General features: G+C 39.9%; 1 protein-coding gene across 3 annotated transcripts in view; it reads right to left on the bottom strand.

Annotated features, from left to right (window-relative positions):
* Positions 1–27,878, bottom strand: part of SLC4A4 (solute carrier family 4 member 4) — a 440,882-nt gene that overhangs the window by 58,340 nt on the left and 354,664 nt on the right. For all 3 annotated transcript variants that reach the window (XM_036335845.1, XM_036335853.1, XM_036335842.1), the window contains 2 exons: positions 13,208–13,341; positions 10,044–10,315 (listed from right to left, as the gene is read on the bottom strand). In XM_036335845.1, coding sequence (XP_036191738.1) covers positions 10,044–10,315; positions 13,208–13,341 — 406 coding nt within the window. The remainder of the gene's footprint in view (positions 1–10,043; positions 10,316–13,207; positions 13,342–27,878) is intronic.

Here is a 27,878-nt window from a genome sequence, read left to right as displayed (position 1 = left end):
AAATGACTAATTCCAATTGGGAGCTTGGTCTACAAGAGCCATTGGTCACCGTTTGGATATAGAATTTGATACATGATACACATACGATGCAAATATTTTGGCAACCAACTGCAGCATGGTCTGTTTATGTAGAATTTGCAATATCCTTAATTAGGATTCTGGAAAGGTCAAATGAAAAAGCCAAAATACACTGCACTCTGCCTGTCCTCACTATTTGCTGAGCACCGGGGCTTATGAAGCAAAGGAAGTCTTTGCCCTAACAGCCTGGCTCATTTAGAATCAGCCACTTGTTACCAGGACAGTCTGTGCCCAATACTTGGTTTCAGGGAGTTTCCGCAGGTTGATCGTTTTATGTTACTTGGATTTTCACTTCCTGATCCTCCTTCCCATGTATCAAATTCTAGCTGATCCTCTGGAACAGGGGAATGAACGTGGTCAGTAAGAGACATTTAAACCCGTGTCTGTGAGTTTTCACTCTTTAGCTGGCTTTCCTTTCTTTATGTTTTGTGAGAGATCTAGAGAAAGAACGGGCTGTAGGAGCTATCCGTGGACACATCCATGTGTCCTTGCTAGTATACCTTCTGCAGAGGGACTATCAACTGCATTGCTTAATGCTGTCCTTCTTTATCCTCTAGTAACCTGGCACCAGGAACCACCCCATGACTCCTCTGCTTTACACATCAGCAGGAACTGTACCATCAGGAACACACGCAAAAGCTCACTTAAGACCACGAGGTCAAGTATGAGCAACAACTGGCCCCTGAGGCAGATCTGTCTGCTCTGATGTACCACCACATCACAATGGAGAGAAAGGGACGCTGGGAGAACTGGGCTGAAATTCTGGCCCCGCTGCCTTCAGAAGCACAGGGTCTCCAAACTCCCTCGCCACATAATCTTGAGGAAGTTACGTCACTCCTCTTGACTACAAATCCCTCATTTGTGAAATTGGATTTAGAACTATCTACCTCAGAAGGTTACTGTGTGGATTAAATAAGACATTGTAGGCATAAGTGTTAGCACAGGGTCCAATACCAGGTAAGAGCTAAATAAATGGTAGCTAAGATTATTACTAGCTTTACTAGTATGACCTGGAGAAAGCAGAATTATATCCCTGGAGAGAATGTCAGCTAACTCACAAATTTGTGTGATAATTAAATGCATATGTATTATAATACATATATTAAAATGTAGTTTATGGAAATCCTCTAGTAAAATGGCTGGTATTGGGAGGGTGCTTCAAAAAAGTCAACCAAATCTGAAACTATACCCTCCGCATAGCTTGTGGGGTTACAATCATGTGAAACTGACTAACCTGCTCTGAATCAGAATACATTTAAGAGTATTCGTCATGACAATAAAACTTTAATGTTTTAGCCCATTCGATTTCAGCAACATCTTTAGGAAATTCAGTAACTGGAAAATAGATACAGAATAAAACTGAATAAGCTCCTTGCCTACCGGGTCATAATAGCTTTCTTTAAGGGCCCTGGAAAATTGGAGCACACATGTGCCTCTGGAGAAAGTCAAATATTTATGCTTTCAGTTTCTAGATCAATAAAAAAGCAAAGTGGCTTTTGTAGGGATGACAAGGCAAATGAGGGAAACTCTGAGAGAAGTAGCTCTCTGGGAAATTACCTGCCAGTATTTCAGCCTTTAATCTTAAAACAGAATTAACAGAAAGTTTTTCTTCACTCTTTCTTGTTATTATCCTTTTTGTTTTCCTATGTATCGTTACCAGGCCTGATGCTTGAGATTTTCACTATATTCAGGCAAGTTCAGGTTATGACCCGCTTGGGGCATGGACGCTTTCCCATGTTCACTGTGATCCTGCACTGGACGTTAAAGAACTGAGCTGCTACCCGTATGAAGCTGGATATGTTTAGCCACAAAACTTATAGAAGTATTTTCACAAAAACTTCTCTTTCATATTCACTTACCTTACCTTTAGCATATGAAGAGACATTATTCAGGAGTATGTTTTTAACATCTGTGTTTTATACCAACCCTAAGCTAGAGAAATTCCAGGTCTGGTGATTATCCAAATTCATTGCTTTTCCTTTTCTGATTCCTGCTGCAAGCATGTACAGAAAGTGTTGAAAGATAGGTTGGGACAGTAAAAGGAAGCTAAAACAATGGGTCCTTCAAATATCTTTGCTTTTCTTAAAAGACTGGTGCAGGTGCAGCGTCCTTGCAAACAGAAGCCTGAGCAATGCTGCACCAGAGGGCCTAGGGCTTCCCCTTTACCCATCAGTCTATGGTTTAAACCTACTTTATAATCTAAAGAGGGAATGACACATAATAAAAAAAAATTACATAGAATATGATGCAGGTCATGGAAGATAAGTTAGGATTATCTTTTATTTCCTAATTTTCTTTTAATGGGCTTTCTAATTATGAAATACATATTGACTATAATATGGGACCCCAGGAGACGTGGTCCAGCAGTTCTTTTTAATGGTTATAACATACTGATGGGTAACATTTATTAAGATAATAGAAAAATTATATAGAAAGAAATGGTAATGAAATTCCACTCCAGTGACAACCATCATAGAGCATCTGGAAGCCTCCTCATGCTGTGAATAAAACAGAAGTATGGAAATGAAAGCCATGGCTAGTTGCAATCACTTGACCTTGTCTTACAGTTCACACCAGGGAAAAGGCCATCATTTACTAGAGATACGAGGGTCAATGGTGCACTGGGTGCCCGAGAAAGGCTTTATTCATCTCATTCATCCATTATTAAGCATGTTCTCCCCAGTACAGCCAACAATGAATCAATAAAATATATCCCTTCTATTAACAATACAGCATAGTGTCTGTTACCTTGAGACAATTCTTTCTTGCTTTTCTAATTGGTTTATCATTTTTACCAAGCTTCTTTCCCCTCCAGATACAAAACCAACACCTGGTCAGAATAGTTATTTCGATCCTTTCCAAAATATTAACATGCCCGTGAGTGTATAGACACCTTGGCCCATTAGGTAAATGAACATAGGTACTAGAGTGACATTTATTTCTAATGTCTGGGTCAAATGAAAATCCAACCTTGTTCATCCAATAGTAATTAATACTATTTTAAAACAACACATTTTATAAAAAGCAATATTTGTACATATATATGTGGGGGGAGGATATGTATTCTACTTCATTGCAAGTAGCACAATTCTTTAAAAAAAAAAAACAATGAAATAGACCCTCAGTAAATTTTTTTTGATGACAGAGGGAAAGGAAAAAGGGTAAAGAAAGTCCATGTCCTGTTCATAAAATTCCGACATTTATGTTTTATTTGTTTGCTTTTTATTATTTTATTTTTATTTTTGTTTTTTTTTTTTTGTTTTTTTGGTTATTGTTGTTGTTTTAAAATGGATAGTTTGTTTTTAAAATCCTTACCATCAAAACAAAAGGAGACATATGTACTACTCTTTGTAATACTTTAAGCAATAAAACAAAATTTAAAAAAAATCCTCACCATCAATCTGTTGCCTCTCGTAGGCACCCTAACCGAGGATCAACCAGCAACTTAGGTACCTAGGTATGTGCCCTGACCGGGAAGCAAACCCGGGATGTTTGGGTATATGGGATGATGCTCCAACCAACTGAACCACCCGGCCAGGGCTGATTTTTATGTTTTTGAATGAATTAGATTCCTCTTAGCAGAGCCGACCATCTCACCCCTAGGACTTTAAAGCCTTCTTCTATATGACTGTATGCTGTATGCATGCTTGCTAACACTTTCGTAGTCTTGAGATCCAGTGGAATAGTATTAAATTATCTAATTATGATGCACTGAATGCCTTAACATTTTTTCTTTAAATATGGCTTCAATGTTTCACATTTATCTACCACAGCATATTAGTTGATAATTTTTTATAGGCTTCCCATTGAAGCTTAGTTAGTATTTTTTGCTAAGAAATTTTCAGGAAAAATAAAATGTTTGAACCCCTGTACATGAATACAAATTGTCTGGGGCATTTTTTGTGGGGTGATGAGAAATTTAAAAAAAAAAACACACACACAAATTTTTATGCAGTACCTGTTAGGTGTCAAACAATTTTATATATGGCATTTCATTTAATCCTTTTAGTAACCTCTAAACAGCGGTTCTCAACCTGTGGGTCACGACCATCGAAAAACACATATAGCATATCAGATATTTACATTACGATTCATAACAGTAGCATACAGTTATTCATAACATAACATACAGTTATGAAGTAGCAACGAAAATAATTTTATGGTTGGGGATCACCACAACATGAGGAACTGTATTAAAGGGTCGTGGCATTAGGAAGGTTGAGAACCACTGCTAGAGAAAGTACAATTACTAACCCAGCTCACAGATTATCAAACAAAGAGATTAGGTAATTGGCATAGCCCAAAGTCAAACTGCTCATCACAGCTTAAATTCAAACTCAGTTTCTTTTACACCAAAGCACATATTGTTTACACTTTTTTACAGTAGCGATTTTCTAAATTGGGATGTTAGTGATGAAATAAGATATTGTGCCTTGTCCTTCAATTAGATATTTTCAGTTTTCACTGTTGGCTTTTGAACTAAATCGCCTTCTTTCCCATACACCTCTGCTATGTAACTATCAAGAAAAAATGGGTAACAGAACACCTATTGCCTCTATATTAACTAATAGCTATCCCATGTCTGAGAAAAGGAAATTTTAATACAAAAACCATCCACCTGACTGATAGGTCAAACTTCACAGCCAATTTTCCTTTTAGTACTTGCAACTGAGCTTCCTTAGTTCTTCTGTAAATGAGAACCTGGGTAAACAACCTGGGTTACTGAGCAATGGATGAAGTCAGAGGAAGGGAGAAAAGGGTACATTAAGAAAAGGAAACTCAGATAGATCTAGAGGGTATTATGCTAAGTGAAATAAGTCAGGCAGAGAAAGACAAATATGTGTGATTTCACCTACATGTGGAATCTAAAAACAATCAAACAAAACAAAAACAGACTCATAGTAACAGAGACCAAAGGGATGATTACCAGAGGGAGGGATGGGGGATGGGCGACTATAGTCAAAGGGAAAGGGGAATATAGTGAATAATATTGTGGTAAGTTTACAAGGTGACACATGATTACTAGAATTAGTGATATGGTCACATTGTAAGGCATAAAGAAGCAGAATCACTATCTGATACACTTGAAACATAATATAGCCATCATAAGATTGTATACTAACTACTAGAGGCCTGATGCACGAAATTCGTGCAAGAGTAGGCCTTTCTTCCCCCGGCTGCCGGCACCAGCTTCCCTCTGGCACCTGGGACCTGGGCTTCCCTCGCAGTCCTGGCTTCATCCAGAAGGATGTCCAGTCTAATTAGCATATTATGCTTTTATTATTATAGAGACTTTAAGAAATAAATTTTAAAAAGAAAAAGAAATTCAGAAAGTGATGAAGTTTTAGGGAAGCCAAGTGAGAACAAGAAAGATCACACACAAACTCACATTATTATTGTGGCCATGAGTAGAGTTTTCTTAGTGATTAAATGACTCCTATTTTCCTCCAGTAAAACATTTCTCAGTTTGCAGGATCACAGCTACATCTGTGCAGCTCTTGGTTCATTGTTACATATTGCCCCCATGTTGGAAAACAAGTCACCCGCCAGTTTAAATATTATTGACTCATTGATTGAATTCTTTTAGTAGGAGGGCATGTTGCGATGAAAGACCAGTCTTTTGTTGTTTTTAGAATACTTACTCTAGCTGTATGTGAAACTGCATTATTCTCTTGCTATCGTTTTTCAGTTTGCTATCATGAAGTACTAAATTTATGGTGGATTTTTGCAATTTGCTATAAATACATATTAAGACTTTTGGAGAAATACCCTATCATTAATCTTAAGGGGTTTTGTAAAGCATGGACTGTCATGAAAATTCAAAGAGCCATTAGCTTTTTTTCCAAACCAGAAACATATTCCATCTCCATAGGTTTATGTAATTCTCACATTCATGAGCACGTCTGCCATGAGTGCCACTCATCTGGATGACACTAAAAATACAGAGTGCCACCAACAGTCCTATTGTAGAATGGGCCAACTGCCCAAGAATGTTTGCTTAGAAGGGAGAATGAGGAAAACTGATTTCTTTGTTCTATATCAGTGGTTCTCAACCTTCTGGCCCTTTAAATACAGTTCCTCATGTTGTGACCCAACCATAAAATTATTTTCGTTGTACTTCATAACTGTAATGTTGCTACTGTTATGAATCATAATGTGCAGGATGGTCTTAGGCGACCCCTGTGAAAGGGTCGTTCGACCGACAAAGGGGTCGCGACCCACAGGTTGAGAACTGCTGTTCTATATCATCCTACTTAAAGGCTACTCATGAGCCTTAAATTTTAATGAATAACAGCAACAATACTGGCAGTTAACATTTAATTATTTATCACATATTAGAGGCTGTCCTAAGTACCTTCCCTATAATGTCTCCTTTCCCCCCCTCAAAACAATTCTATAAGGTAGGTTCTATTTTTAACCCCACTTGTCAGGTGACCTGGCAAGTCTAAGCTACCTCAGGAGCATGAGCTTTCCCCAAAGTCACACATTGGGCATTGCTTAGCTGGGACTGGGATGTGTGATTTTCTGACTCTGAAGCCCGGCAGCCCTGCTTTGCTGGTACCACCAGAGGTAGGAGGACTGTCTAGCTATTTAGGACTGACTTGTACACAACCTGGGAGACACGGATCAAAGGAAGAGCCATCACCACTTCAGCCAGTACTTGCCATGCCAAAGGTCAGATCAGTCTAAGCCTCAATATCACTATTTCAAGAAAACAAAGATCCTTCTTGGAAGGAAAATTACACGTAAAACCTTTTTGTGTCTTTCATAATAAAAACACATTCAGGTATGCCTTCCTGGGTTTCATGTTACCTTTTCTGCCAGCATCCAATTAAAACAATGGCTGCAAGTTTCCATTCCCCTCAGGTGGGTACCTGGCTGACAACAGGCAGAGCTCTCCTTGTGACAGGTGTGCTGACAAAGACCTCATCTGTCCTTATGAACACCTCTCACCACCCGACTGCTGGGTGGTATGCTTGCCCTTTAGAAAATCTTGGTGTATGATTATTCAGACTTGCCTAAGAAGTCAGCTCATAGACTCTTCCATAAATATATACATACAGAGAGAAATAAAAAAATGAAAAGTAGAGTTTGAAATCCCACAATTAAATACAGTACATCCTCACTTAACATTGTTGATAGGTTGTGACTTTAGACAAAATGATGTATAACAAAACCAATTTTACTGTAGGCTAACTGATATAAACAAGAGTTAAGCTCTTACAGCATCTCATTAATTTATAACAAAATGACATTGAACAAAATGATTTTATTTGAGTACCTGCTGTATGTCTGTGATCCAATATTTTAACATTACATTCCGGACTTTCCCTGAAAGTCCAGGATGGGTGATGACTGGGAGTTTTACCCCCTTCTCTCCTGGGAAGAGCTCTACACAGCTGTGTAATGGTAACATCTGTGTGTCTCTAGGAAGCATATTTAATTGATTCTAATATCCATCATGTATTGAGTACCTATTCTTTCTAAACACTTTTTAAGTTATAAAATATTTCCAGTCAGTATACATCTTAACAATAACAGGCCTTCATAATTACATGTGATTCATGTTCTCCTGAATTTTCATATTTCCACTTTATACTCTCTCTGCTTTGCTTTTAAGCCTGGGTTTTCTCTTAAGCGCCATGTCAGTCACCAGTGACTGACTGCCGGGAGCCGGTCCATGCTTGCTGTTTCAAGGGACCTGGCATATATGGCATACTGTTCTTAATATGTTTGTTCACCTTCTTGGCACTATGTGTTTTAACCAAGGTCACCTCTCTGAGAAAGGTTGTTTCCCCAGGTAGGGATTTTCCCCTGAAGTTAGGGAGGGAATAAAACCTCTTAACTAGTGCCAGGTGGGTAATTAATCACTTTAACTACGAACAATCATGCTTAAGCTACATAATCTTTACTCCCTGGAATGGAGATAAGAAACGCCCTAACCTTTGTAATAGAGATTGATAGGATTGAATCAACTGGTATAAATACAGATGTAATAAGACAGCAAGACAGAACTTAGAATACGGAACCAAGAGAGACAGAACCTAGGCACAGAACCTACACAGAACGTTCTCTAGAGACAGAAGAACTTCGCTGGAGAGAACATGGCAAAAGATCCTGGACAGAAACTGGCCTCAGAACCTAGAGACAGAACCTAGCGAGAGAATATGGCAAAAGATCCTGGACTGAACCTGACTATAGAACATGGCAAGAGAACCTGACTAGAACCTGGTGACTGAACCTGGCTGGAGAACCTGGACAGAACCTGGCTGGAGATCCTAAGCAGAACTTCGCTGGAGATCCAGACCAGAACTTGGCTGGAGATCCTGGCTGGAGATCCTGGCTAGGCTGCTGATCAACTGAACACTGCCTCCATGTCATTCCTTCTTCGCCGACTCCGTCCACACCTTTGGGGACCCCTGGACCCGCTGGGGCTGGACCCCGGCAACTGACACTATATTTTCTGTTTGGACCTTGTCAGTCTCCGGCCGCCAGCCTATCGATGAAATCAGATATCACGGGCTAAACGGAAAGGAAGACAAAACAGGCTTGGCACTTAACGTGTTAATGTGTGTTGATGTTCCTTAAACAAAACAAAACAAATGAGTGCAAAAGCCCAACAATGCCCTATCTTCTCATCAGCGTTGCTGATGGACACATTTTTAGAGAGATACTGTTCTCTTTTCTCTCACCACTCAAGATGATATCAGTCCTGTAAGACTTCTCCCCAAAGTGACAGAGAAGAATGAAGGTACACAACTCAAACACCTGGGAGTAATCTGACACAGCCTGCCACGCGCATCAAAATTCCAGCACTGTAGCATGTCGTTTAGTCTTTAAACTCAAAAGCATTTGCATTGTAGTCTATAATATAACCATATTTGTTTTCCTATAAATATTAAGAGGGTTTTTTCTGAATATGCCCCACACTCATGTCCATGTTTGCACAGCCCTCAGAACACTGCTGTAACTCTGGTTCTATACTCCAAAGACCATGGACTGTATATCACATTAAGGGGCATCAACATGTAGCTGATTGCATAACTTGGGATCACTAACACTATTACCATTTAATTGTCTCTGACAGAGGCAAAGCAACTTTTCTCTAAGTGAATCCTTTTTTCCAAACGCCTTTCTATAATATAAAATGATGGTGAATTACTGCAAGAAAATTTTTCAAAGACCAAGTTGAACACTTTTTTTGTGAAAAAGGTCTCAGGTTTGGAAAGATGGATATTAAAGTACTAAGATATATAGAATCATATTTCTCATCCAGAAGTTAATTTTACTTTTATGTCTTTCCTGACTCTAGAGTATAAATCTTTTCTGAGAACAGAACATTCCTCTTTTCTTTTTCCTTTTGTTTCTTTTCCTTTCCATTTCTTATTTATGTTGTCTAACAGAGATGAACATTAAGGCTCTACTTGACTGCCAGGTGCCTCCAGTGTGCATTTATTTTTAATTTCATGCTTCAGATATACAAAGTGGATTAGTGTCTCCTTTGTTTCTTCTATAGACTTAAACCAATCTAGTTAGCGTTTCCTTAAAGGAAGAGGTTCCTGTAGCAATAAAGGAGCAGTGAAATACGGGACAGATGTTCAGAGGTCTAGGTTTGCCTGGTTCTCGTATCTGTTAATGTATGTACCTGCTTTCCTCACCTATCAGATAAGACTACTAATAACACACACACAGTTTCCTTGCAACTAATGCAGTTTGAGTTAATTTTAAAGTATTGAGCTGGTTATGGTCAGATTCTAGAGCTCCTGATTCCACTCCCGGATTGAATCGCATGACTAAGATACCTCAGGCAATGACACTTCAAATTCAGCAGGATGGTCTCCCAGAGAAAATAAAATGAACCCCTTCCTGAGGATCATGTTCCCATGTTGAAAGCTTGCACACATAAAGCCCGCACCTTCCTCCAACCACAAGGCAGGCACAAATGCTGCCCACGAGGTCCTCACCTGGGTCGGGCGGCATACAGGTACAGGAAAAGAGAGTATTGTAGCCCACTTTGAAGTCAGAGTTGATGGGGTAGTAATCGGCTAGCTTGATCATCTTCTTGAAAGCATCGTAGATAAAGATGAAGCTAATCAGAGAAGAGAAGCCCTCTTCAGTGAAGCGAGTAAAGTACTGAACCAGGAAGCTGGCATCAGTGGCTACCAAAATGAAGCACAGGAAGGCTGACCACAGGCCAATCCAAAGGCGCAACTCCAAGTAGTCAAAATCATGGTCCCTGAAAAGGAGAAACAAAGGTTAGACTCCGCCTCCAATGGCCACAAAGAATAATATGCAACTACCGAATGTCTGCAGTACGACTGCTAACATCGCAAGATCGCATTGAGCCACTAGAGAAAAGCTCATTCTTGTTTTCCAGAAAACATCAAGTTTAAGGATTTGGTCTAGTGATATTATTATGCCACCATAAAGAAATAATTCCTTGCTTGGCCGGCATGGCTCAGTGGTTGAGCACTGACCTATAAACCAGGAGGTCATGGTTAGATTTCTGGTCAGGGCACATGCCTGGGTCTTGGGCTCGATCCCCAGTAGGGGGCGTGTGTGAAGCAGCCAATGGATGTTTCTCTCTCAAAGATGTTTCCATCTCTCTTTCCATAACGTGGGTGGGCCTTGTCCAATCATCTATTTCTGTATTATTGGGATACAATGTACAAAAATAATGCAAAAGAGACAGCAGAAATTGGGAAACAGTTGTGAGCTCTTTCCTTCATCCTGTTCCTAATTTTAAAAGGTGACAGCACACATCGTTCACATTTTTTTTATGATTCTCCAGTTTTCAGGGCAAGCATTAAAACCTGTATCCCATGTCAGAGAAAATCTGTGGATTATGTAGAGTTACTGTTTGAGCCTACTGAACCTACAAAACAAGAATTTAACAATTTCTCAAAAAATTATAAAATATGTTGGGGAAAGTCTGGGAGAGACAGAGTAGAACAGTTTCTTTACTGAAGGATTTCTCAGATCCCTTAGTAAGCTAAAGTATAAAGTGAACTGCCAACAGGGAGATATAATATACAGCATTTCCCAGACTTATTAGGATCACAGAAGCCTTTTTTCATAGAGTATCCATGGGACTACTAATTGATGAAACACACTGTGGGAATTATCCATCTACACAAAATACTCTGCATCTAGACAAAATATTAGCACTGTCATTATAATATTTAAGTAAATGATACAGCACTGTAAATAAAATAAGGTTTTCTACAACAAGAAACATTTGAGAAACCCCGCTTTAACTCCATCACTGACTTACAAGGTTTCTTGCTGCTTTACAACTGTTTTCAAATAAATTACTTGGAACTATGTTTATGTTACCAATTATGACGAAACAGAAGGGAAAGTGAGAAAGAAACTTACTTAGTGAAAGGAAATAATCTCTCTCCTTCAATTATCTAAAGTAAACTGGGATGCAAACATTTTCTGTAGATTAAGGCTCTGATCACATTGCATCCAATAAATCTTCCTGCAAAGGTTGTGCATGTTTGTTCCTGTTTATAGTACATGCTTGTTTAATCTTTCCACAAAAGCTCTCTTGTCTCACACAATGTTTTCTTAAACATATAAAAACTGTTTGACTCTTTCTATAAACTGACATGAACAGAATTCTTTCCAATGTCTTTCTGAGAATTATAATAGAGGAGGGATGTGTAATAATGAGCTAGAGAAAACTCACAACATTATTTAAAATGTAGAACTTCAAATTCTCAGAAGACCCTTGCTGATATTCTCAACCCAGTTTTCAAACCGCTAGTTTTAAGTCCTCATCCTCTCTTCTATCTTGTGATAATTTCTGATGGGACACCATTTCGATATTATGTGAGTTGTTAAGTCCATGAGGTATAATACAAGTAATGACATTTCTAACATTAAAATACTAAAAATGTATAGTAATATAATATGGAAATTCCAACAAGGAGTACTAGCAAGTTTTATGAAATTCTTCAATCTGTTTCAGGGTTGAGATCTGCCAGTAAAGGCAATTCTCTCTTAAAGGTATTAAGTTCATTAGAAAGAGGCTGGAATACCCAATTTTATTTCAAACCCATTTGTGTGCTAATGTGGCCACTTGGATAATTTGCTTAACTTGACTTTCTCCTTCTTACAATGATCCATCAATTTCTAAAAGAAAATATTAATATCATAATTATCATGCCCATTAGTATGTCTAGTGATTCTGTAAGAGCTGGATGCTATGGAGTTAGAAAGCAGGGACTCATATCCCAGCCCTGCCAACGACTGGTGATGTAACCATCAGCAATCCACTTACCCACTCCACGCCAGCTTTCTCATCGATCAAGCAGAACACGGCCCTACCTCACAGGACTGCTACAAGAATTAAATGAGGGAGTATATGTAATGCACATAAGATAATGCTTGGGACATGGTCAGCACTCAACAAATATTAGTTATTACTCAACTGAGTGCTACAATATCTGTAGCTAAAAACACTGTAGTGGAGGTTAGGAGCAGAGGACCACTGGAGCAGCCAGTCTCTTTCATGAATGAGCCATGTGACCTTGAACAAGACACTTCCTATATCTGGTGTGTCAGTCAGGGTCACGGCAAGAACTAGAAGTCATTTTCAAAATGGGTTTTTGAGAACAACTTAACAAATGGGCTATTTACAGGGACCAGCAACATCAGGAAGCCATTCCTACCTCCTGGTTTGAAAAGGCCAAGGGAGGAATAGACCCTACTCAGGGCTACAGACAGGTGTAGGAGCCGCCCTACAGGGGCTGCACTCAAGGGACCAGCCACTGCCAGGCAAGGGTGCTAAGCTGAGACAGGGAGGTGGGGGAGGCAGACACATATCCTGACCTCTCTTCATTCCTGTCCTGGGGGTGCTCCCCACTCCACCAAACCCATCGGGAAGTCAGAGGGCAAAGGAGCTCAAGCAGGAAGGTAAGGGGCAATGATGGGGGAGGCATGGGCCTCATGGAATCAGATGTAAAATGACTATTGGACTAACCTCTCAGGGCCATTCACCCTCCATGGCTTACAACTCCCATATTCTGGTCTTCTGAACCACTATCCTATGCTCCATCTAGACTACGGATGTTCTACAGTGACACAGTCCTAATTTACAATTAGATGCGTCTGTACATACTTGCTGAAATTAAATAGAAGCCTCTCAAAAACCAGAACAGGCCCCGTGCTGCTCAGAATAGTGAGGGGCTGACCAGCGAAGAGACAGAAGATGGCTCCAGAGACAGCTGTGCCCAGGAAGCTCTCCAACACACCCTAGTAGGAAGAAAACACAGGTGTTAAAATGCAAGGCGTTTCCCTTCTTGTGTTGGTGTCACTAGGGAAGTTAGGCCACCTGATATGCTATTACGAGGGCCATGCAAACATAGCAAACAGATACGAACAATAGAGTCTTACCAATACAAGTATCATTTATTTTACCATGCGTGCGATTTAGTCATTCCTCCCTACCCCAATGGCTGAATTGCTCAAAGAACAAAGTGACTAAAATGACAGGTGGTTGACTACAGAAGGCGGAAGATGACTCCGACCCATTCGGAAAATAATACCTGAAGCTTTTGCACATAAAATCACATTATACAATCCCGCCAAGTGGGGAGAAGTGATGTAGCCCTTTGGACGGTGTTTTAGTCTTTGTGGTGACCTTCAGTGCTGTTTTAGCCTGATTTCACCTTGCACATAGCTGGTTCTTATAAGCAGTGACATTTTATGCACAAACGCTATGTTTTTTTAGAGGAAAGCTTTTAAGTGCAGAGGGGAGCAAAGGGGACACACAAAGTAGATTGCCCTCCAACCTGCAGTCTCTAAGACATCAATTCCAAAAATATTCTTATTACATATTCATTGTCCAATGCCAACTTAGACAGGAGCTTCCGTTTACTTTATCTTAGAGGAAGTGAATCTGCAGAGGCATCATAGCTAAACCTTTGCGGCCACATCTCCCTGGAGTTACATCTCTGGAAATCAACCCATTATTTTCCTTTAACAAAACAAGAGCAAAGATAAATGAGCTACAAAGCATCACTGACTTACAAAATTATGCTACCTTAATCGCATCATTTGGGACCAATGCCTCAGATGGTGGCAAACTGGCCTGTTTCCTATATTTTTCATCATTTCAAACTTCAGTTAGAGAAGCCCACATTTATTTGTAAAAAGGTCCATTTGTAAATGTAAGACAGTACTCTATCAAGAGAGGATTTTTAAATATAAAAATATGACAGAGACCCTTTATCTAAGATGGTAAATCTGAACCACAAAAACTGTAAGATAAAATAGTTTTTAAATGAGTCAAGATATTCTACAGCTTTAAAAGACATACATATGCCGAAACCGGTTTGGCTCAGTGGATAGAGCGTCGGTCTGCGGACTGAAAGGTCCCAGGTTCGATTCTGGTCAAGGGCATGTACCTGGGTTGCGGGCACATCCCCAATAGGAGATGTGCAGGAGGCAGCTAATTGATGTTTCTTTCTCATCAATGTTTCTGACTCTCTCTCTCTCCCTTCCTCTCTGTAAAAAATCAATAAAATATATTTTTAAAAAAATAAAAGAAAATAAAAGACATACATATATTTAGTGGTAAATAAATTTATATAGTAGGGAGAATTAGGGGATCCCTGTAACTTTATGTGTATATTAAGAAAATGGTACTAGAAAGATTTCCCTCTTCAACTGAACAATAATTATTTGTTTGTAGAAGCATAACTTATCTACACTAATAAAATAGAAACATGCAAATTGGTCATCACTTTGCTACACCCACCAGCCAATCAGGATGAGTATGCAAATTAACCCAACAAAGATGGAGGGTTATTTTGCATATGCAGGCACGGAGTGAAGACTGAAGGCTCCGGCCCAAGTGAAGACTGAAGACTGAAGACAACCGAAGACTGAAGAGGCTTGGCTTCTCCGCTGCAGCTGGAGCAAAGAAGCCTCGAGGCTTGCCTTCTCCAAGGCCTATTGCACGAATCTCTTTGTGCAATGGGCCTCTAGTGTTTACATAAATCTAAGCATCCCTCTGAGTGGAGCAGACTGGCTCTCTGGGAATCTGAGATGTTCCCAGTCTTCCCCCCAACCCCCCAGTTAACGTATCCACCTATCAGCCTCCCTAAGTCACCTCGTTCCACTGCCCCCCAAATTCTCCTGCAACTTTTCATTCACTTTCATATAATATACATAAAATGACTGCAAATAAATTGGTGTGTTTTTTAATCAACTAATAAAATTGAAATACACTAAGTGCTATCTTCATTCAAAAGCCATCCTAGAAGACCCTTATTATAATGATTACTGAGCACATTTTTTGTACAGCTTCAGAGCCAGCAATATTCTCCTTAAAATGACAACCTTCTCTTCTATAGATAGAGTTTAATTCAGAAAACAGACACAAATCCTTTAGCGTAGCACCATGTCACAATGGAGCTGAGGTGGGGATGGGGATGACAATAAGACTGGCTTCTCACACCAAGAGTATACACATCCTGAAATAATTCAGAACCATTTCTTCTTCTATCTAAGAAGTCTGGCAGAAAGAGACCCTGTTTCCAAGGATGTAAAATCTACTGCATGGTTGAAAGGTGCCATCTTATTTTATAGCCAATCCATATGTAATCAGAGTGTCCACTCCTTTCTTACTCACAGGGACAGGGAGCAGAATAACAAGCAAGGTAGCAGAACCAGGCAGCATTTATGCAGAGACTAATTTATGCCCAACCAATTAGTATCAGTCTTCATCTCTTACATGTGAAGATACTGAGTTTCAGGAGGTTAAATGAATGAACAAATCCACATTTGGTACAACAATGAGGCACAACAAGTCTTTCAAACCACTACGTCACCCTTAGCAAGGAGAAAAGATGTGTCTGTGTCTCGGATTTTCTTGGACATACAGTTTTTCTACTCCTTGTGCATTGACATTGGGTTATCATCTATCTTTCTTTTTCATGACTTACTTCAATGTGTGTTACATGAAAGGGTAGGACTGGAATGCTCCATGTGGTGGGACAAGCTGCACTGAGTACATGTGATAGGCAAAGTTTTTTGGCCTGCATCATTCTTTATCAAGCATGGGGTGCCTATTTTTCATCACTACTGCAGGGTCAAAATACAGCAAGGCCTGGGTGCAAAAGAGAACATGAAGGAAGAAAGGAGGAACATGAGATTAAGAATCTCTACTTGGTCTGACATCACCATTAGTAATTGTGAGGGTAGGAACAGGGCCTCCTAGGGTCCTCATATTTGTCTTCCTCCCATCATGCTATACACTATACCTCACGAGCTCTGCAGGCATCTGGGAAGCGCTACAGGAATCCAAGAAGAAATGCCCAAATCACACCCTACGTTCCACTTATCAAAGGTCAACAGCCATGGCTGCACATTCAGTAAAGATAACAGCAACTTTCTTCCAGAAAATGGCTTTGATTTATGGATGCCCTGTGACAACTAAAAGGCAGATTATTTTTATTTCAGTACTTGATCCTTTGGTAAGTGCTAAAGTTTCCATTCTGTGGCTGACAATTTTGAAACAGAGAAAGGTGATTAATTATATACACTGCACTGGAAAGAAACTTGCTTGAACTTAGAGATGCTTCCAGCATTTCTCAGAAAAGAACTATTTTCACCATATTTTGACATGTTACTCTTGACAATACAGAAATTTAAAAAAAAAAAATACCTCATGCATTGAATAACTTTAGTTTAATTGTACCTAGAATTTAAAGCCATTTATAAAGTGAACTATCAGAAATCCCTTTTCTGATTTACTATATTCAGTGTTCACTGATATAAAAAAGGAAAATAATGGGTGGATGTGCATATTTTTAGTAGCTATATCTCAGAAAGATACTTCTATACCTTATTTCCCAAAGATGAGCAAACTCCATAGCAACTCATGAGAATGCAGATGGCTGAGCTCTGATGTGTAGCAGAATCAAGAGCCAAAAAGTCCTCCAACTCCATTTTGGTTAGGTTTTATCATATGTCATTTCTGATCAAGTGTTGCCCACTGCAGAACAGTAGAAGGAACACACAACTGGCGGGCAGCAAATCTAGAGTCAAGACTTCATTCTGCCACCAAAGAGCTGATGATCTTGGGAATGTCACTTAACCTTTGTCAAATTTAGTTTTTTCATGTTGCAGATAAACATCGAGCTGATATAGTATAACCATGGACTCAGGCTTCAGACAATCTCAAGTTTACCTGTAGACTGTACCATGAAGTAACTAGCTCAGTGACTTTAAGCTAGTGACTTAATCTCCTTATGGCTTAATATATGTAGTAGGTTAGATAATGTATATAAAGTGCTTAGCATAGCCTCTGGCAGGTAATAACTTTTGATGAATAGTAACATAGACATACTGTATTTATTTAGATATAAGGTGAAGTTGGGCTAGATGATGTCCAAGGTCACTTCCAGGTGGCTCAGCACAAACAGCATGTCTTGGATTCAGGAATATCTCGGGTTTAAATATCTGCTCCACTAGTCACCAGACTCTCTAACTCCTAATTCTCTCTTCTGGAACATTGATGGCTATTTACAGGATAATCATTTGTACTAAATAAGAGAATCCTATATAATAAAAGGATAATATGCAAATTGACCCTAAAGGCAGAACGATCAGAACGACTGCTGGACCAGTCACTATGAGGCGCACTGACCACCTCTCGGTTCCTTTCCCTGGCTGGCAGGCTCTGATCGTCTGATGACAAATGAGAAACCGGGGGTGGGTGGTAGGGGATGCAGGTGGTGCCATGCCAAGGCCCCCGCCCCACCGGTCGCCCCACACACAGAGGGCAGCCCATGGTGGGGCGGGGCTGGTGAGCGGACAGTAATAGCCGACCTCTCAGTCCCTTCCCCTGGCCATCAGGCACTGATCACCCAATGGTGAAAGGGTGGCGGTGGGTTTCAGGGCCGGCAGTGGACAGCCAGGGAAGATGGCCCTGATGGCAGACCACACCTAGGGATCGTACCTGCTCACGAATTTTATGTGCTGAGCCTCTAGTAATATATAAAGAGCTAAGAATACAGTATAGATACAGCAAAATGTTAGTTCCCGTGATTATCGAGTCGTAATAACAGAAAGAGAAAAATGGCACAACTGCCCCCCAAAACAAAGAATTTTCTGTTTCTTTGACAACTTTCAACCAAGTGAAACTTGGAAAATAAAATACGTTGGTGTCAGAAAATGATAAAGCATTCGCCAACATTATTGTTACAGTCAAGCTTTAAAATCAACAACGCTAAAATGTTTCCAAGATAAAGAGAGAAAATCTAGTCCCTGCCCATGGTAACTTATGCAAACTGTGTAGCATGTTGAATAATAAAACCAAATTTCCTTTAGATAAATCTTTGATTCTGAAATTTAGCCAAGAAGAATGATGCAGCCTAATGCCAGTTAAACATCACTGTTGGACATCAGTAGTGAGTGCTGTTACCTGCAGTTTTGACACCAGGTTCCCAGCATAAGCCAAGCCACATGATCAAAATGAGAGGAGAAATGATACAAGTATATAATCAAATTTTAGGCACATGCGAATTACTTAAAAAAAATTTTAAGAAAAAATAGGCCTGTTTTGGGGGTTTTTTTTATCTCTACCTTGAAAAATTGAATCATAACCTCAGAAGATCAGGCCTAGGGAATCAGCATGCTTTCAAAGTTCCCCAGGTGATTCGCGCGTGGCCCAATTTTGAGTCGCATTCAAGCAACCTTTCCCCCTCTTCAAAACATGAACCACCACTAGCATAGTTAAGGCTCAGTTACACCAACCATTCATCTACAGGGGGAAGAAGATTGGATATCCAACCCTCATTTTTTATTTCACCTGAGTAGCTACAGCCTATAAATCAGTGAGTTCTGTCCTGACAGATCGCAGCTGCCAAATCCTTACTGCCACCTACTCTGCCTAAAAATGCTTTGTCGTCATACACAGGATTTCTCTTCACACTGCCCAGCAGGAACCAAAAAAGAGGGAAGACTTGAAAGACAAATTAGCTCCCCACTTGAAGAAAAGCATGAGCCAAAAGAGCTTCAACTCCAAGCCTAACAGGACGGACGGGCAAGACAGGGAGGCTTTACAATGTCTTTTTGTTTGAAGAGCTGGGAGTATGTATCTAGATCGTCTGAAGTGCCCAAACATCAAATGCCTGTATAACCTTACACAAAAATCAATTCCAGATGGATAAAAAATTCAAAGGAAAACATTAAAGACCTAAGATATGTGGGTAAATATTTTTCTGATCTTGGGGTAGGGAAACCTCTCTAAGTATATCATGAAAATAAGAAACTATAAAACACTGAATATTTTGACTACATAAAAGTTGGAATCCATACAGCAAAAGAAATCATAAATAAGGTTAGAAGGCATACAGTAAATCTAGGAAAAATATATTTGTGATATTTCTGAGAAGCAAAAGAAAATATCCTTATTACATAAGTTTTGAACACGTCAATGGGAAAAAACCAAGTGGATAAAAGGAAAATACAGCAAGGACACAGATATAAATAAGAATAGATAGCCTGCCCTGACCAGTGTGGCTCAGTGGGTTGGAGGGTTGCCCCATACACCAAAAGGTTGCGGGTTCTATTCCCAATCAGGGCACATACATAGGTTGTGGTTTCCATCCCTCATCAGGGCATGTAAGGAAGGCAACCAATCAATGTTCTCTCACATCGATGTTTCTCTCTTTCTCTCTCCACCCCCCTCCTCTCTAAAATCAACAAGCATATACTCAAGTTGGGATAAAAAGAAAAGTGTAGTGAATAAAAATGTGAAAGGATATTCACCCCCCACTAAAATTCAAATAAATTTGAACGGAATAAGAATGAGCTATCGTTTTTAACCCTCAGAATAACAAAAATGAGAAATCCTGTTCATGCAAGGGTGTAGACAAGTGGGCACTCTTGTCCATTATTGGTAGAAGTATAAATTGGCATAACCTTTGTTTACAGATGAGAAAATTGGGGAAAACAGAAAGCCTAGTAATAGGGGGTTTATTTAGTAAATTATAGCACATGTATTATGTGTACAAATAGATGTAGTCATTAAAAATGATTCTGAAGATCCATATTGAAGTGAAAAGACTTCCATTAAACCATGCTTTGAAATAGTATTATCTCATTTATATAAAATCTTATATATTAGTCTGTTTGTACAGGCATATGAAAAAGGTATTCATGAAAAAATTAATGGTTATTTCTGGGTGATAAGTATAAGGGGAAAATTAAATTCTACCTAGTTTTACTGTATTGCTTGCATTTTCTACAATGCATAATTACATCTTACAAAAATAAAGTTATTTCAAACTAATTTTAAGCCAAACGCAAAATAATTCTAGAAATTTTCAACACTTGGCATCCCCAACCAGCCTAATTACTATCATTTTCTGATCACAAAGAAAATAGAGGTAACAAATTCTGGTAAGTAAAATCTGGTCACAAATGATAACTTTAAATATTCTATCTAATAAAGAGGGGATATGCTAATTGACCCTCACACTGTCGCAAAGATGGCAGCACCCACAGCCAATAAGGAGGGAATATGCTAATTGACTGCCCCACCCTCAAAGATGGTGGCACCCACAGCCAATAAGGATGGAATATGCTAATTGACTGCCTTGTCCTCAAAGATGGCAGTGCCCACAGCCAATAAGTAGTAAATATGCTAATTGATTGCCCCGCCCTCAAAGATGGCAGCACCTACAGCCAATAAGTAGGGAATATGCTAATTGACAGTCACATCGTCAAAACATGGCGGCACCCAGTCCCCTCAGCCCTGCCAGGGTGGCAGGTATGAAGCAAGGCCAGGCCCAGCTGCTCCGTGTGCCTGCCTCCAGAGTCCCCCAGTCCCCTCAGCCCTCCAGCCACCCAGGGCAAGCCCGAGGCTCAGGTAATCAGGGCTGGCTGAGGCTTGCGCTGCCGGCAGTGGCAGCAGCAGAGGTGTGATGGGGCGTTGCCTTCCCCTGATCGCCTCCTGCCCCTGAGGGCTCCAGGACTGTGAGAGGGACAGGCTGGGCTGAGGGAACCCCCTTCCCATGCATAAATTTTCATGCACCGGGCCTCTAGTGTGTAGGTGTGTATATATATATATATATATATATATATATATATATATATATATATATATACACACACACACACACACACACACACACACACACACACACACATTTCAGAGAGGAAGGAAGAGGGGGAGAGAGATAGAAACATCAATGATGAGAGAAAATCATTGATTGGCTGCTTCCTGCATACACCCCACTGGGGATTGAGCCCACAACACAGGCATGTGCCCTGACTGGGAATCAAACTGTGACCTCCTGGTTCACAGGTCAACGCTTAACCACTGAACCACAACAACCTTGCTGTTATAAATTGCACACGATCGGCTTCATAAAGAAATGTCTATCTCATCGAGGTCTGTCATGTGAATAAGAAATGATATATTTCCAACTTAAACAGATTGATTAAGTATTCTTAGCACAGCAGTATATTAAAATAAAACCTCAAATTTGGAGATGCCAGCTATAAATGTTCCTTATTATGAAACAAATTCCCTTAAAATGTGCTCAGTTGGGGTCCATAAATATCACAAAATTCACAGAATTCTAAAAATCTTACTGTATTCTTTTGCTATAAGGTTGTGAATATAGGGTTATATTTACTCTTGAAAAAAAATTAAAATGGCTTTCTTCATTTCTTCACTCTAACCTATGCTCAGTCATTCACAATTAACAATGTAGATTTAAGTTAAAATAATTTTCTTTGTTTCATAAAGCTAAACAACTTTTAAATAACACAAAAACTTGCCATGAATTATCAAAAAATGTTCTCTATATCAGTATCCTGCCCAAAGACTAAACTATCCATAAATATTTGTTAAGTCGACGTTTAACAATTTAATTAAAAGTATCTAAATGGATAGAACCGTATACTTGCTTGGCAACCAAGAATGTAAATATAATGCAGCAAATTGACATGGGTGGTCACAGAACTCAACTGTGGGAAGGACAAATTTTCAGGATGGTGAAGCTGAAAAGCCCTTGTTTAATTCACATGGCATGACAGGGGCCTGAGTGTTATTATGGTGGGACTTACTGAAAAAGGTAAGAGTCATACGAATATAATAAGTATCAGCACAATTCATAGATCTCAGAAACGTCATGCTCTTATTAAACTCTAAGAACAGAAAACAGTACCAGCCTGGGCTGGATCCTAGATGAATGTAAGGTCAACTCTTGAAGAAGTCCCGGAAGCCCAAGCTAAACCTCGCCGATGCTTATTAACAAGCAAGCTGTGAATACTCACCCTGGAAGCCACAGAGGCCTCACAAAGTGCCATGTTGGGGAAATGGTACAGTCATCTAAGTGGCCATTATAAATTGGTTATACTGGGAGCCATCATAGCTTCAACTGTCTTATTTTGAACACAGGTCCATGGGAAATGATCCATAAGACTACCCAGACCTGCTTCTAGTGAAGTATGTGTGTTTGTGTATGTGTGTGTGTGTGTGTGTGTGTGTGTGTGTGTATACAAATAAGTGGGGACATTATCATATATATCATATAAATGTACATGGAATTATTAAATATATATATACCTTATTATATACATGAGATTATTATATACACACATATTTCATCTCTGAAATAAATGCTTCGATGTGAATTCCTATCTTTGAGTAGGCAAGACCTCCTGCACTGAAGCTGGCGGAAGAGTATGCTTAAACAACAGCAATGCAGTGACTCATCTGTGTTTTTACAACATGTTTCTACCCAGCGCCCGTGTCTATTTGTAGCCTGACAATAAAGGCCCTATGTGAACCATCTCTGAGCTGTCTGCCTTTAAAAACAAGGACACGGTTTTCAGTTGACTCATTTAAGCTGCTTGTACATTTGAGAATAACCCACTGCCACATTTATAAAGGCATGTGATATAATTGAAGATTATTTCAGGCTGTGCCAATGCTTTGCTGCTTAGTATTGATCTACTGTTGAGACTCGCAGTGGTTCTCAACCTTCTGGCCCTTTAAATACAGTTCCTCATGTTGTGACCCAACCATAAAATTATTTTCGTTGCTACTTCATAACTGTAATGTTGCTACTATTATGAATCGTAATGTAAATATCTGATATGCAGGATGGTCTTAGACGACCCCTGTGAAAGGGTCGTTCGACTGCCAAAGGGGTCGCGACCCACAGGTTGAGAAGTGCTGGTTTAGAGGGTCAAATAGAGCCAGAGGACCTCGCCCCCTAAATGAGAGCTCTACACACCACTATGGTTATCTCCTGGGGGCAGAGAAACAGATAGTTCTATCAATACCCCAGACTGTAAATGCTGTCAGAAGAGGAGTCTTATCTATTTTGGTCACTTATCTGTTTCCCCAGCACTTAAAATAGTGTCTGGCACACAGTGGACATTAAGTAAATATTTTCAAAGGAATGAATCAACCTCTGGCATAGACTTGTGAAATGACCTGGGCCTTAGCACCAAATCCACAGAACACTTTGTTGTCCTGATGCCAAGTCAAGAAGACTTCCACTGCCGGAGCATCAGCTCTTTTGCATGTTATAGCTCATACCCTCTCAGTGCCGAGTCCTCTCAGCATCTCAGGTCACCTCACTCCTTGGTCCTTAAGAGAGATCAAATCAACATACATATGCGTGTGTGTGCACACATATATACACACACACATATATATGTATATACATACATCTATATGGATCTATATATCGATAATTACTGATATCCATATATCTGTTGATATTATATATGTGTGTATATACATATAAACATATAAATACACATATACACACACACACATACATATATTCTATCTAATAATAGACAAACATGGTAATTAACTGTACCTCCGACATGCTTCCCATTGGCTAATCAGGGCGATATGCAAATTAACTGCCAACCAAGATGGCGGCCGGCAGCCAGGAAGCTGAAGCAAACAGGAGGCTTGCTTGCTCCAGTGATGGAGGAAGCCAATGATCCCCGCCTGCTGCTGCCGCCTCTGAGCTGCACTCTAAGAAACAATGTTGCAATTATAGAAGCTAAACAAACCCCAGAAACCTGCTTTCAGCCAGCCAGGCCTCAGAGCTGGAGCTGCAACAGTGTTTCAATTATAGAAGCCAAACAAACCCAGATACCTGCTTTCAGCAGCCAAGGTCTCAGAGCTGTAGCCAAGCCGCAGAGCTAAAGCTGGCTCTCAGTTCCAGTGACAGCCATAGATGGTAATTAAATCCCAGAATAAAAAAAAAAGAAAAAAAGGAGAGGCTGGGAGCTTCAGTCACCTGCCAGCCTGAAAACAGCTCTCAGCCCCTCATCCAGGCTGGCCAGGCACCCAAGTGGGACCCCCACCCTGATCCGGGACACGCTTCAGGGCAAACCAGCCGGCCCCCACCCGTGGACCAGGCCTCTATCCTATATAGTAAAAGGGTAATATGCAAACTGACCCTAACAGCAGAAAGACTGGGAATGACTGGTCACTATAACACACCCTGACCACCAGGGGGCAGACTCTCATTGCAGGAGCTGCCCTCTGGTGGTCAGGGTGCTCTCACATGGGAGGAGCTCTGCTCAGCCACAAGCCAGGCTGATGGCTGCCAGTACAGCGGTGGTGGTGGGAGCCTCTCCTGCCTCCTCAGCAGCACTAAGGACGTCTGACTGCAGTTTAGGCCTGCTCCCCGCTGGCAATTGTACATCCCCTGAGGGCTGCTGGGCTGCCAGAGGGATGTCTGATTGCCATCTTAGGCCCAATCCCCCGGGGAGTGGGCCTAAGCCAGCAGGTGGTCATCCCCTGTGGGGTCCCAGACTGCAAGAAGGCACAGGCTGGGCTGAGGGACCCCCTCCCTCCCCCCCTAGTGCACAAATTTTTGTGCGCCGGGCCTCTAGTATATATATAATCATCTATCATTATAAGAAAACCTAATATGATTACTACATGTAAATTTTTTCATATTAAAATATTAGGATATGTAAAATCACTATATAACCATTGAGTTGGGTATATGCGTGCATGTACTACTTAATTTCTATTTACACAGATGTTTTAGGTTTATAAACCCAGTGCTTAGATCTGTGTATTCACTTACTAATAGCAGTAGTTCAACCTAAAGAAATTAATAACAGACTATTCAGTTCAACAAGTATATATTAACAATCATTAATTTTCTAGCCCACTTTGTCAGTGTTTCTGCCACCCACTGTGACTTCCAGAAGTGTCAAATTGTAGTTCTTTTGCTAATGAGATACTTTGAATGAAGTCAACTCCCAGGAGTAACACCCAGCAAATGGTCATTTTTAACATCCTGACCATGGAAAGTATTTATGTTTCTCCTAAAGTCTTCAGAACCCAGAAAACAGCTTACACCACCAGCAAGGCTTTTCCTGTGTAATTTATCACAGAGGAAAACACTCATTTCATGTTATATAACAGAATCCTTTATTTTCCCAAGAACTTAACTCACCTAGGAGGGGTGGACAATAGACTAACAGATGTCACATCTCAGATACAGTGTTCTAAAGCTAAAGAGTTCAATTTAGTTGATTTTTTTAAAAACCATAAGCATAGGGAATATGGTCAATAGTATTCTAATAACTATGTATGGTGTTAGGTGGGTACAAAATTTATCGGGATGATAACTTAGTAAGTTATGCAATGTCTAATCACTGGGCTGTACACTGAAAACCAATGTAATTACATAGTTTAAACTGTAATTTTAAAAAAAATTTAAATGATTTTTTTTTAATTTAAGGCAATAAATAACACAAAGGATGTCAATAAGAACATTCATGAATATAAAAGTGTTGAAACAATATCTGCACAAAAAATAAACAAGCAACATAGAAACAGACTCAGAGATATCAGACTGATAATTGCCAGAGGGGAGCATGGCTGGGGGACTGGGTGAAAAGAGTGAAGGGATTAAAAACTACAGATTGGTAATTTCAAAATAGTCACAGAGATAGTGCAGCATAAGGGAAGATAGTCAATAATCTCATAATAACTATGTACAGTGTCAGGTGGGTACTTGAAATATTGGGGAACCACTTTGTAAAGTATACAATTGTCTAAACACTATGCTGTACACCTGAAACTAATACAAAATAACCTGAATGTAAACTGTAATTGAAAAATATTTTTTAAATCTTCACAAAAAAATCTCTATATTCTGAAAGACAAGGTGATTTTGTTCTTGCTACTCTCAAAATCACATCTCCTTTTTTTTCTACCTATTTCCTTGAAGTTTATGTTTTAGTTATCACAATGCTCTCATTTGGATGAAGAGTACCTATCCCATTTGAATACAGTCAAATTTTATAAACAGTCTCCTACTGACATCACTGCTCTAACTTCAAATTTTCATTTCTATCTTATGAAAGGAAAAAAGAGGAGCACACCTTCTTCATATACTTCCTCTGTTACTGCCACACTGTCTACTCCTCATGCCGCAGGCCTACCATTGGGAACACACAGACAAGTGCTCTCTGGCCAGCACAGTGTTATTTTTAAAATGTCAATCAGGCCTGGCTGGCATGGCTCAGTGGTTGAGCATCAAACTATGAACCAGGAGGTTGTGGTTCAGTTTGAGTCAGGGCACATGCTGGGGTTGCAGACTTGATCTCCAGCAGGAGGCAGTCAATCAATGATTCTCTCTCTCTCTCTCTCTCTCTCTCTCTCTCTCTCTCTCTCTCTCTCTCTCTCTCTCATCTCTGAAATCAATAAAAATATATTTTAAAAATGTCAATCAGGTACCAGTATTTTTAAATCACCAGATTTCACATAAGAACTTTAAATTTCAACCTCTCTTTGAAAATCAGAAAATGAAATCATACTGAGTATATTTTCATGTGGAAAGAAGCAGAGCTGAGTGGCAACTGCCCCTTTCCAACAGAACGTCTCAGGAGTTGTCATGGCCCCAGCTGTGAAGAAGCCCATGCGAGCCACGCGGTGAGGTCATGTGGAGAGTCCTCAGTCCCAGCTCCTGCAGACATCCAGCCTGGGCACTGGGCCTGTGAGTCAAGAAGCCTCCCGATGACTCCAACCTCAGCTGCCATCTTGCAAGTGTATGAGGACCAACGAGAGAACTACTCGAGCCCATCAACCACCCAGACTATGAGAGATTACATGGTTGTTTCAAGCCCCTACACTTTGGGATAACATGCTATGCAGCAATAAATGAGCAGTGAGAGATAAAATATACTCTCAAGAAACTAAATACACTTGTTTAAAATAGATTCTCCTTTTTTACTTGGAGCAATGAAGATAGTGTCCTTCTTATTTTTGTGTTTAGGCAGAAATCTAAAACATAAATGTGCCCAGGGAAGAAAATAGAAGTGGAAGAAAAGCCATCATTTGGAATCAGCTGTATCTTTTTTAATAAGTTGGCTGGCAGCACTGAGGAATGTCACATAGGTTAAAAAGTAATAAGTCGTAAAAGAGAAGGACAGAATTAGAAAAGGGCTTGAATCTGGTTCTTTACATAAGACTATCACCTTCACTCACTACGCTGTGTCCAGTATCTCCCACAATGCCTACTTTTTTTCTTAATGACTGGATCAAATAAAAGTAGGTTTGTTCATATTTTTCTGATTGACTATGAGAATCTGAAGTATCTTTCCTATCACTAAAACATTAGGTATTACTGATTCCAAAGGAAGGCAAATGCAACCTGCTAAGTCACCAAAGTATTGTGGTTCAGACAAAATAAATCAATTCAGAGTTTCTACAGCTTAACGAGAAGATTCAGGAATAAGAGAAACAAATCTTATCTTGTATTTCTTAATGC

This window comes from Myotis myotis, unplaced genomic scaffold, assembly GCF_014108235.1.
Source record: "Myotis myotis isolate mMyoMyo1 unplaced genomic scaffold, mMyoMyo1.p scaffold_m19_p_1, whole genome shotgun sequence".
Classification (NCBI taxonomy): Eukaryota; Metazoa; Chordata; class Mammalia; order Chiroptera; family Vespertilionidae; genus Myotis; species Myotis myotis.
Note: the sequence above shows the minus strand (reverse complement) of the source record. Positions and strands in the feature narration are given on the sequence as shown.